At 28.7% G+C, this 12,576-nt stretch overlaps 2 protein-coding genes across 3 annotated transcripts; both read right to left on the bottom strand.

Annotated features, from left to right (window-relative positions):
- Nucleotides 1-359: 359 nt before the first annotated feature.
- LOC101495660 (uncharacterized) lies at nt 360-5,501 on the bottom strand. Of its 2 annotated transcripts, XM_073366570.1 has the most exons (10): nt 4,984-5,286; nt 3,340-3,547; nt 3,102-3,231; nt 2,345-2,383; nt 2,174-2,253; nt 2,042-2,084; nt 1,515-1,571; nt 1,326-1,413; nt 820-914; nt 504-730 (listed from the first exon to the last, which is right to left on the bottom strand). In XM_073366570.1, exons 1-10 carry the CDS (start codon nt 5,144-5,146, stop codon nt 635-637), a joined length of 999 nt encoding a protein of 332 aa, XP_073222671.1. In that variant the 5' UTR covers nt 5,147-5,286; the 3' UTR covers nt 504-634. The 2 variants fall into 2 exon arrangements, with proteins under 2 accessions (XP_004517305.1, XP_073222671.1); XM_004517248.4 differs by lacking the exon at nt 2,345-2,383 and having other exon boundaries at nt 360-730; nt 4,984-5,501.
- An 861-nt stretch (nt 5,502-6,362) lies between these two features.
- Nucleotides 6,363-8,282, bottom strand: LOC101495985 (thaumatin-like protein 1b). Its single transcript, XM_004517249.4, has 2 exons — nt 8,133-8,282; nt 6,363-7,161 (listed from the first exon to the last, which is right to left on the bottom strand). Exons 1-2 carry the CDS (start codon nt 8,191-8,193, stop codon nt 6,482-6,484), a joined length of 741 nt encoding a protein of 246 aa, XP_004517306.1. The 5' UTR covers nt 8,194-8,282; the 3' UTR covers nt 6,363-6,481.
- Between the last annotated feature and the right edge of the window lie 4,294 nt (nt 8,283-12,576).

Here is a 12,576-nt window from a genome sequence, read left to right as displayed (position 1 = left end):
TATTCAATTAAGCAATTTTCTTTACTTATTATTGTTTTACTTTCTTCAATCAATATTTGTCCAATTAAATATTAAATAATATAAAGTTTATATATACTTGTTACAATATTAAATATTTTAATGTATATTTTTATATATTTTTATTTTCAATAAGATAAATTATGTTAAAGGAATTTCTCAGAAATAAAAAATAAAAAATAAAAATAAAAATAAAAAATCAATTTTTTACATTTAACAAAAATACTCGTACAGATCCTTAAAATTTAAAGCAATAAGCACAGCAATACCCAATCTAGATTAAAATTTCGTGTACATTGAGCTAGTCTTTGTACTCCACCATGAAGCAACAAAGTTTCCAAAAAAAAAACAGAAAAATTTATTGGATATAACTGATTATATTCCTTCAAATATTGTCGTATGAATAGTACGGTTTTTACATATAGTAATGAAACAATGAGACTAAATAATCTGGAAAAAAAAGGTGTTACTAGGTGAATGGCAAGGAGTAGAAACAAATTTTTGAATTATGCACGCAAGACTACTATTATATTATAGTTAGAAAAAAAGGGAGAACCAACTAGAGCTATTAGGCCAGAAACATTAGAAATATTCATTTCTTCACTCGTAATCTTGGTCAAAAAGGAGAACCAACCGGAGGTGCAAGGCCAAGATACCGCATTACCTTTAATCGACGATCCTTCCTTTCTGATTTGATTGGAGAAGACACCTCCTGAGAAGTTATTCATTTTTTGTACATGAGAAATAAGTTTTAATTAGTAGTGATCATTTCATGCCATAAGTATTGAGTTAGCAACTCACATCAAAATGAACTTTGGGTTTCCGTTCCCTTTTCCCTCTTCGTCTCTCTTGAAAATCGTTGAGTGTTCTGCTTGAGCTAGGTGAAGAATATTTACCTGGTCAAACCATAAATTCATATTAAAAAATCAAAAGGAGAGTTAGAAAGAGTAAATTATTTGAAGAGGACAGGGTCAGCCCTAGGCGAACTAAAAAAATGGTGCCCTCGTATAATTGGAATTGTTTTCTCTATACTTTTTTTGTTGCAAAATCAATAAAATTTTATTTATAATCAATGTTTTTTAAAAACCATTTTCGATTGAAAATCTCCCAAAACGATTGTTTCAGTTATGATTTGAGTTTGGATTCTCCTAAACGATTTGTCTTTAACTGAAGTTCACTATAACTATTTATATATATTTTACACAATACTGAACAAAATTAATGACTCTTAATTATGCGGCTTCTTGTTCCAAACCATTTCACTATACAAAACATGATTTTAATGAAAATAAAAGCTACAAACATACCAGCTGAACGATCTTGCTGATTAGAATGAGCAGACCCATCGGGACTCAAGTTTTGGCAAGAACTAAGTTGTGCTTTCCTTTGCAAGGCCTAGTATCACATTCGTATGAAATGAAATTAGAAGACAAATGAAAGAGAGACAAATAGTTGATATTGTAAAATTTATTGTAGCCAAAACATGCTCAACATACTTGCTTTAGAGCATCTTGAAAATCATTTGAAGGGTTATTGCTCCTTTCTTCAAAAGACTGCAATAAAATTCACCATAGACATGAGACAACGACAATATATACTTTAGGCAAACTACCATGGAACTATCTCCTTTACAATAGTTGAATTTACAGCTTGCATAACATAATTTGTGCAAAATAGAACTTCCAAATTATCCAACACAACCCAAGTCTCAAAAAAAAAAGGGAAATTGAAAAATAGAAGTGGGTTATTAGAATGATTTGCAACTGCGGAAATAGTACATTGCAAAACGCTATTTAATGTTCTCTGCAAAAGTGTGGCAAATTACTAGGTGGCCGAGTAACATATTAGCAACATTACTGACCCTCTTCTTTCTTCCTTTTGAGGGATTCTATATACCACCAAGAACAATGTGGTTTTATTTAGATGTTAAATATTATCAAAACATAAATACGAGATAGTGACTTTTAAAACCCTGAAGTTGCATGTACAAAAAAGCATAGTGTGGGACAAGGATTAAACTCACATCCTCAAAAATTGAAATATTTGTCGATGGATCAAGCCAGGCACTGTAAATGAACAAAGTATTATTTAATACAATCAGTAGAAAGATTAGATAAATCCAAGTAACTCCTGTGCAAAATATATGCCAAAATACCTGGGATGATTTCCATAAAACTGCACTAAAACATGCCCATCTCTGACATAGTCAGATGGTGCACATCTTTCTTCCATGATCTGGAAAAGTTAATTGTTTAAAAAATCAATATAGATGAACGGACTATGAAATTCAAAACAAAACAGTGGAGCAGAAAAATCAGCTTCACACCAAAGTCATAAGCCAATCCATTTTATGAGAAAGCTTTATCTGAAGAAGTAAAACTTCCATTAACACAACATAAAAAGTATGACAATATGCGTCAATAGTTTCTAATATAGTAAGCTAAAAAAGTATTCCTTAAGTAAAAATCAGCACAATTTTGTAATAAATGAGTCTGGCACAAGAAAGTTCAATATTTAATAAATTAAAGGATAAAAGATTAACATCGCACGAAAAAGGATTTTTAAAACATTAAGTTTGACATTTAGAGTTCCAGTGAGAGAAAATTGTCTTACAAATCTACAGAGAGGAGCAGTTATAATGAGTAAACAGATAAATACAAGGGGTGTTTGTCACAGTTGACAGACAGGACAATAAAGATGATACTCTGGTACTTATATCGCCAATTCTTTAATTAACATTGTACTATTAAGTTAAATATAATTAAAAATGGAAATGGAAAGCATCGTGTGGCTTAAACAGATATGGACCATATTCCACAGATTATATCATTTTAATTTAGATTCTTCAATTCGAAATATAAGGAAATGTTACAATATCCAGATGGTTGTGTATTTTGCGCTAAACAACTTAGGTAGTACTTAGGTGGTAAGTGAAGCGTATGCAAAAAGATCCTATAAGGATGCTAGAAAGAGGGGACGGACTCTGTAAATATGGATTCCTTTTGTCCAATTAACTTCATATTCTCCTATGCACAAACACAGACAAAGGCAGAAAACAACATTACAAGATATCAAGTGAATACCTCAGCAGGCCACCATGTTTGACAGGATGTTCTTGCCCAAACAACACTTCCCGGTGTTACAGCAAGAGAACTGCTATCACTAACAGATGATTCGCGAGGGGTAGATTCTGACATCTTAATACAAGCATCCCTGTAAAGAATTAAAAAATATAAAGTATCAGTCTACTTAGAAACATAAAAATGAAAGGTCTCAAACTCAAGTTATCTGTACTAGCATGTCAGTCCAGTAAAAGCAAACCTATTGCCACCAAGGTCAACTGAATCCAATTCCGCATCAGGAACATCAAAATACTCAGACGAACAGACTGGTCTTCCCTCTTGGTAATTGTTGCATCGAACCAGTGTATCTTTAGAAAATTGTTTAACCGACATTCTCCTCTGCAGCGAACTGCTTGCAGTGACAGTGGACAACCTCACTTCACCGGAAGAAGAACCAAGCGAGGAATCTGTTTGAGTTCAATTCAAATTCTATGTTACCATCAGCAACACAATTCTAAATTACCGCATCTATAAAATTAATTAACTCTAATAGAATCTTATGGGTCCATATAATACTAAAACTCAATTAAATCCTTTAGAAGTTTGACAATGTCTATAAGAAGCATTTTAGCTTAGATGAGGCACTAAACTTTAAAAGTTGAGGCATGCGAGTTTAAAATATCTATCAGACGCAGTTTAGCTTAATGGGGGCAATTAACTTTAAAAATTGATCATGTGAGTTTAGATACAATACAGTTGTAAATTACAAAATCCACTATTCAATTCAAAGAGTATTTATTATTTGTCTATGACACAAAAATCCCATTCTACACATTTCCTCCAACATAAATATGTAAATAAAACAGAAGGCTGGAGAACTGAAATCAATTGGCTACAAATAATTTTATCATGAATATGCACCAAACTATTAAGCATGCTAACAAAGCCATGATTTCATTCCATTGGCATGAAACTCATCAAAGCAACAAGTACGGAACTACATTGTTATTTCATATCTCAACCATTAAACACCATAAAAGCCTTATAGAACTACATGTAAATGCTTTCAAAACTATCATCAACCAAGTTTATTTTAAAGAAATATTATATTATATCATTATCGTGTAAGTCTAATCTGTTGACGAAATCCCACATACGCGAAATATTAACCCACAAGCCCAAGGATCTTTGATAGAACATACACGAACACACCGTAAAGAAGTAATATTATTATATAAAAAGATTTAATGTGGTTCGACACATGTTGCCTATGTCTACAAAAACACCCCAACAAATGTATTCACTATATCAATTAAGATTACATAGATCGTAGCCCACCCAAGTTGCGTATCACCCTACCAAGTACCAACCCATACATCCAATCAAGAGTTACAAGGAAAGATAAACACACTCATGTCACTACAACCTACAAGCGAGAACCCACACTAGTTATCCTCATTAGACATTATAGTGGGATTCTCCAATGTTAAACTACATACCAAAATGCACCTCTTGAATTTCCACTCAGTTACATTTATTTGTAAATTTGAGTTGATTTCCCAACATAATCAACGAAGGAGAAAGAAGGATTTCATAATTTCAATTCGAATTGCTTGTTTAATCATAAAGAATCTACAATTCAAGTAATCGTCAGATGCATCAAACAAAACTCTAAAAAATAACATATAAGTTGCTGCAACTACTAGCTTTGCAATCAGCAGTTAACAATCAAATTCAAAAGATAAAATATGTAGTAAACCACAATGATCCCCAAAACCAATCCCTAGAATAACCAATCAAACAATAAAATTTCACAACCAGCATAGTAAATAAACCAATTCAACAAAAACATGGTTAGGCAATTGCAAGAAATTCGAAATTAAGAAGAATAGAAATTGCATACCAATAGCAGGGTTGGAAATTGAAGAGGGATTGGGAATGAAAAAAGAGAAATCAGTGCGGCGTTTGGGAGGTGAACTTCTTGGCTGTTGAGAATGTTTGGGCACACGATCAATCGGTGGTATCCTCTTGTTATTGTTTTTGGTTGCGCTGGTTTTCTTGGCCATTGTTGTGAAGAAATTGAGAACGAAATTGACGAAAAGGAAGGAATGGAACCCTAGAAGATGTTCACAATAGAATATGGTTGCATTAACGCACTTGGATTTGTTACAACGATAATAATAATAATGAGGCACTTTCGTGTCTCTGTCTTAATTCCAAAAGAGATTGTGTTTTGTTTTGCGTTGAAGGCATTCTAGAATCACATCCTAGGTGCGCAAACTACAAATACATTATTACTCCATTAATTGGAATTGAATTCTAGAACTAAAGTAAAGAGTATTGATTAATTAATTCCCAAAAGATTTTGATACTCCGGACCAAAATTCAGTCCCAACATGGTAACACAACCGAACACCACTCGACTCGAGATGTGTTCCGTAATAACAATTAAAACTTCCAGCTATATTTTTTTATTTTATATATATCCAGCTAAATTTTCAATTTACACCATTTAATACAGATTTTTTTAATTACATCTTATTTAATTTTATAATTATAAAAAAAAAATCATCTATATGTTTTTTTAGGGGAAATTTATCTGTATGTTAAATCATATATGATTTCATCTTTATTAGTATGAGTATGAAATTTAAAATATAGTACAGTATTTTTAACCTTTTTAATGCAATTTTCTTTGAAATTTATTATAGTGACATATATTTTAGAAAAATTATTCGTAAACCATACTATCGAATCCAAAGTTGTTCACTATAAATATAACATATTACTTCTTATTTTTATGTATGTTTGATTTTAATAACAGTTTATCTTTTAAAAAAATGAAAGATGTGAGAATTTAGATAAATCATTTGAAAAAAATTCAGATTTAAATTTTATCTTTAATAATCAACAGTTAAATTTTATTTATTTCTCAATCGAATTTTAAATTAGTGACAAGTGGTTTTATTGGGAATTGAAAGGTAAAAAGTTGTGTTGAAAAAAGATTTAACCCAAGATGCAAGCTAAATGTTTACATTGCGTGGAATTTTTCAATTTAGTGCAAGGAGTTGTAGATTTGAAGTTAAAGTCCTACTACTCGAAGGGGGGGGTGCTCACATTCTTCTAACCAACACAAGAAGCTGAGTTGGATTTGGAGCTCCTAACGGTCACAAAAAAGAAAAGATGATCCAGGTTGGACTTTTCTAGTTATAATAGCGTGCATGCCAATGGACTTATTTCAAATTAGAATTCTGTAAGAAAATATCTTATCGATCAACTAAATTAGAGAGATAGAGGGGTTGATACCCGATATTTTTATTGAAACACATGTGATTGTTTATTCTTTACATACATATTAATTATTTGAAACCATGCATATTAAATAGTATGGAATATGAAGTTCAAGGGCAGAATGTGATGGTGTAGTTAGGTCCTTGGGAGCAAGTAAAAGTACTACTTTTATCATCATAAGCATAACTATAAGCATCAGGGCATTGGTTTTCAAAAATATCAGAGTATTGTGTAGGCTTGCATTTATCTGGCGAGTTGAATTCTCCGGTGCAACAATATTGTGGTTGATTGAAAGCTAGACATGCACTCTTGCAAGCAACAACATTACCATCAGGTCCTTTCATTTGTAACTCCGTTGGGCAGACTCCGTTGATATTCGCGGGACAACTGGAGGGTTTGCAATCACCAGTTCCACCTTGTGGAGCAATGGACATGGGAACATTGAATCCGTCAACATTGCTGATATCATAGAAGTCTTTTCCACCATTGGCTTCCACGTGTAGTTCTGCTAATGTTGCTGGTGGAACAGCACCAGCACCATTGCATGCGACTTGGCCGGACCCACAATCTGCTGTATCGCAACTAAATTTTCCTGAATTGGTTGAGCAGCCAGTTCGGCCCCAAAATCGACCCTCCCATGGAGATGGGACATCGACTGAGTCAGATTTTCCCGTTGCTAACTCAAAACCTGTTTTTGATAATTGAGGTTTTTGAGCACTTGTTAGGCTTCCTGGCCAAACTGTGTACGGACATTTGTTCGTGAATGTGATTGTGGCTCCATAAGCTCCTCCTACGTCATGCAACACATATGTAATATGAACAATTCATGGTTAAGGTAATCTCACATGTTTTTAGGAGTTTAAAATAATGTGTTAACCTTAATCAAAGTTTTACATATTCATCTAATTATTATACATATTTTATTCACGGTAGTTAAACTTTATAAGTAATAATTAAGGATTTATTTGGGGTGGTAGTGAAATTTTGATTTTAAAAATCAATATCAAAACTAAAAAATGGTCGGATAATAAAATGGGGTTGAGTTGATTTTTTATTTAATTTTAAAATAATATTTTCATAAAATTTAAAACCAAAAAATAGATCGTATAATTTTTGATTATATTTTAAAATTAACATTTCACCTATCTACATAATTACTACTATAGTCTTCGACTACTTATCACTACTATAATAGTTATCTTCTACAACTATTATATTTTCAACCATTATTACTAAAACTATTTAAATTATATAAAATATAATTTAATAATATTCAATTTAAAAAATAATAATTAAAACTCGACTAAGAATTAAAATTCAATACTAAAAATTAAAAATTAGTTTTAATTTTTTAAAATTTAAGAGCCGAAATCATCTCGAACCAAGTAAGTATTAAATTAAATAAATTATTAACATAACCTGTTTCTAGAAAAAAGGGAAATGGGAGTATTTTTTAGTCACTTGCTCAAATATGCTTCCACTTGATTTCTAGGATGAGTATATATTATCAACAAATTAAATTTATTAATTTGTTCATGTTCCTCTAAAGATTGTATTTTGCTAATCAATACGCCCTTTGTTAGAAGTACAATAAAACTTCCCACTATAAGTTTGTCTTAAGAAAAGACAATGAAGATAATTATCTATTTATTTATTTATATAAAAAAAAAGGATAGCTAGTGAGTTATGCATGCAGTATAAATTGGAAATAACTAAATTTGATTTAGAAAAGAAATGGTAAGGATTAATCGTTGATCATACCACAGAAGAAGAAGGCCAAAATAAAGCAAAGAGCAAATTGGGTATTCATGATGGGATTCATATAAGTGGTTTGTTAATTTGATGAATGAATGGTATTTAATTTGTTGAGTGTGTGTTGGTATTTATAGGGTGCAGGGATTGAATAATCAACATGGATGCAGCGTACGTGGTGGTTCGATAATGGGCTCATTGGTGCGTGTTAGAAATGGAAGTATACTACATCATTTCCGTATAGACAATTCAAGCGCTGCCAGTCATCGTTGAAATTAACTCACATTCTACCGTTAATTATGGAGACATTAGTTTTTTTTCTTCTTTTGTTTTTTCTTTTTAAACTAAAAACCATGTTATGTCATAGATAACAATACAAATAAAAAATTTGCGAACAACGTCAGAGCATTCAGATTAATACAATAGAATATCAAAATGCTTATAAATATAGTAAAACTTACATATATAACAAAATTAAAAAGTCTGAAATAATCGAACATCAAGAGCGCAACATTAATGAGGTCAAACATATATCGTAATCACTCATTTAAAAAAAGGTAAGGAAAAAACAAGTGAAATATGTAATTTCAGACCAAAAATAATCTTAAATCACTCATTTCTAATGAAAAAAGAATAAAAAATGTTAAGAGCGGCGGCATTAAGTTTAGAGAGAAAAGAAATGATTAATTTGTATTTTCGATTATGAGAATTTTTTCTTTTGACAAAAGATCTTCAAAAATATTGATCTTTATGTTTATCATAATATGTAACTAACAAACTATAAGTGATATGATAAGATGATTTTTGTTAATTTAAAATTCGACAATAATTTGAGTAATTAAAGGTGTTCAAATATATATTTGATGTTTGATTAATGAATATAATAAGATATTAAATTATAATTCAATTAGTAAAATATTAATATTGTTAAGTTGAATATATCATATCTTAAGTTTAAATTCAGACTTTCTAATTATATGTGAAATTTTGATGACAATTATATAATCTAATCTATAAAAAAAAAATCACAAACACTACTGATTACTATTAACTAATGATCACTCATGTGACAATGACTATATTAGAGAAGTTGTTAGTTTGATAACATTTTATTTTATCACTTATCAGTTATTTATAACTCAGTTGTTTTATATTTATTACAGTTAGTTGAGTTTGTTAGTAGCTATCCACCCTACATATAATTTCATATTTATACTTTTTATTCAATTAATGAATGAGATTATTCAAGATATTTTATTTTACTCACTTTTTCATTATTATTAAAATTATTTCTAATTAATTAAATCATAAATTTAAAATATTTGAAAATTTTCAAAATACTATGTTTTAGTCATTATAACTCTCTGATTTATTTTCCTTTCTAGTAGTGGGGTATATTTAAATCGCATAAAGAAATCTTGCAGAGAAATGTGCGGTTTTTATGTAAATGTAATGTGGACGAAATGTTCCCAAAGCTACACGGCGATGGGTAAAACATGTTCTGCCAATTGCTGACTGACTTACACATATAAGTGTTCGAATACATTTTTTTCTTAACCATCCCATTCTCAAAGGAGTCTTGAGTTGTGTATTTGTTTTTTTATGCATTGTTTTAAAATAACTTTAATTTAAAGGGAAAAAACGACAAATTTATGTCCAAATCTTTGAAATTTCATAATTTATGATGATATCACCTATGCAGTCTTGAGTTGACTCGCTTCTTTACTTGTTTTTCACTTTAAATATATTTAATTTTTACACAGGTTATATTACATAAAGAGAACAGGAGTAACAAATTTATTGATCAAAATACTTAGTTTCTCGATATTATATCTATTAAGTCACTAAATAATAATATTAAAATTTTAAAATTATAATTCAACTCATAAATATCGATATTATTAAGTTAAACGTTTCGAATTCAATTTAATATTTCGCTGTTATATAAATTAATTATGATTAAATTTATTACTTTTTAAACAAAATAATAATAATAATAACATAAAAGTCAACTTAATTATCTACTCGGTTAAAATCTGACCAATGAATTGTATCCGACTCGAATCAATAAATGTTTAGTCCATATTATTGAAGAGTAAATTAAATAATTTGGTCATATCACTCTATATACACACAAAAATTCTAAAACAAAATCATGAAATCAATAAAATATTAAAAAATAAAATAAAATAAAAACAATTTCAGAAGTTCATTAAACACATTGATAAATACACGACACATTAAAAAATAATGATAATTACAAATATTTGTAGGTACACGATTCTACTTTCATATTAATTCTACAATAAATGTTATTTCACAAAATAAATTGGAATAAATCTCATAACAATTTTTAAGCGAACTTCATTAAATGCTTATTCTTTAAATCAAATATATATAAGATCAAGTTCCATCAATTTATTTTTATGTCAATTTTCATTAGTTTTTTGTTGCTATTAATTACCTCCATTCGTCTCATTATCTAATGTCACGTCAGCACTTATTAAAAAATTTCAAACTTGAAATAGGAAATATAAAAATAATATCAATCAATAACAATTTTAGCAGTAATATATTTTTGGACAAAACAATAAAATTATTGAGTTAAATATAATTAATACAATCATTAAAGAATAAAAATCAAAGAATAAGTACAATAATATGATATATTTTTTTTGTTATTGATATATATTGTAAATAATCAGGATCTTAGAATAGGCTCATTCAATCTCTCTTCTCAATGTAAAATCAGGATCTTAGAAGCCAATGCAAAATCGGTGAGATAGAAGGAGATGAAATAGATAAGTATCGATGTTCATGATTCATATGGGTAAACATACAAACATAAAAATCATGCTAATTAGGTGGATTAGCATAACACATTCTAATTTCCTATGGGCCACATAACAAAGGTACTGAAACCCATTCATTTTTAAGTGTACAAGAGAATTTATCAAATAAAAATACACATATGTACACTATCAATACAATTTAATAACAAATTTTTTTTATATAAAACATTGAGGCTAAGATATAGCTAAACAATTATTTGAGTTTCTGAAAATACGAGGCGTTGTCATTTTACTATTTGATTCATCAAAAAATCAAATTAATTATCAAAATAGTTCATATCGTTATAACATCAAAACTAAACTGATTAATATTTTGGTGATTCAATACTAATTTGAGTTTTTTTATTGAATCTAGAACCAAAATGATATTTTGGTGATTCAATACTAATTTGAGTTTTTTTATTGAATCTAGAACCAAAACGACAGTATTATATATTTTCAAAGATTAAAATAGTAATTTACTATTTACTTGCTTATTTGTTTCATAAGTATGTATAATTTTGCTTGAAATATATCCACTTTTTTGAATGGCTCCTATTCTCAATTTTATTATCAAAGAAAATTAGAATGTATTAATTCAAGTTGTATGACTTTGATATATATAAAAAAGATGTCTATGGTCTATCTTTCATTTTCAATGGAAAAAATGTATATCAATTTCAAGGGAAGTATTTTATCCCTTTATTTAAAAAAAAAATTAATTTGTCATTGATTATTGCTATCAATTTTCCATGCAATATTTTCTAAGGTGAACGTATTAACACATAAATTTTAAACATAATTAAAAGAAGATAACATGTGCACCATCTTTTTTTAATTGAAGATATTTTTTGTTTCCTCGTTACCTTTTCTTATATATATATATATATATATATATGATTTTTAATTGAAGAATGTGGATAGAGAAATCAAAAAAATATTATAATTTTTTAATATAATATTTAAAAATATTATTTTATATATTTATGTATTTTTATTACTACTAGAAAGATAAAATTTGTATTTCAATTATTTTGTGTGTTGTTGTTTCTTTCTGTAACTAGTAACCATGTGCAATGAGTGGAATGAGTTAATATTACAATAGTATTTCCAAAAACTCGTGTCATATACAATGATGAAACTATTTTTATTAGAAGAAAAATGTCAATAATTATTAGGTATTTTTTATTGTTGCCTTTGATGTATGTTTAGTTTATTCTTAAAAAGAATTATAGCGTTATTATGTAATATAAAATTTTCAAATTGTACTTTGTATTTATTTTGTTTTATTTTTCATCCACCGTATATTTATAAAAAAATGAGACTTATCTTTGAGTAAAAGAGTGGACTTATTTTCCAAGTTTTCTCCACGTGTTGTTTTGTAGATTAGGTATCTAATTTTCTCTTTACTTTAACCATTAATGCTTTTAAATATTTTTATTTGCATTATCTACCGTTTTTCATTTTACGTCTATTATCTATCTCTACCACATAATAAATGAATCAAATTGCAATCAATACAATATAAAAATGAGTAAACAAATTGCAATCAATACAATATAAAAATGAGTAAACAAATTGCAATATAAAGAATAATTAGAATTTTGTTGAAAAACAAGTTA

This window comes from Cicer arietinum, chromosome 3 (assembly GCF_000331145.2).
Source record: "Cicer arietinum cultivar CDC Frontier isolate Library 1 chromosome 3, Cicar.CDCFrontier_v2.0, whole genome shotgun sequence".
Classification (NCBI taxonomy): domain Eukaryota; kingdom Viridiplantae; phylum Streptophyta; class Magnoliopsida; order Fabales; family Fabaceae; genus Cicer; species Cicer arietinum.
This window is presented reverse-complemented; position numbering and strand designations above follow the sequence as displayed.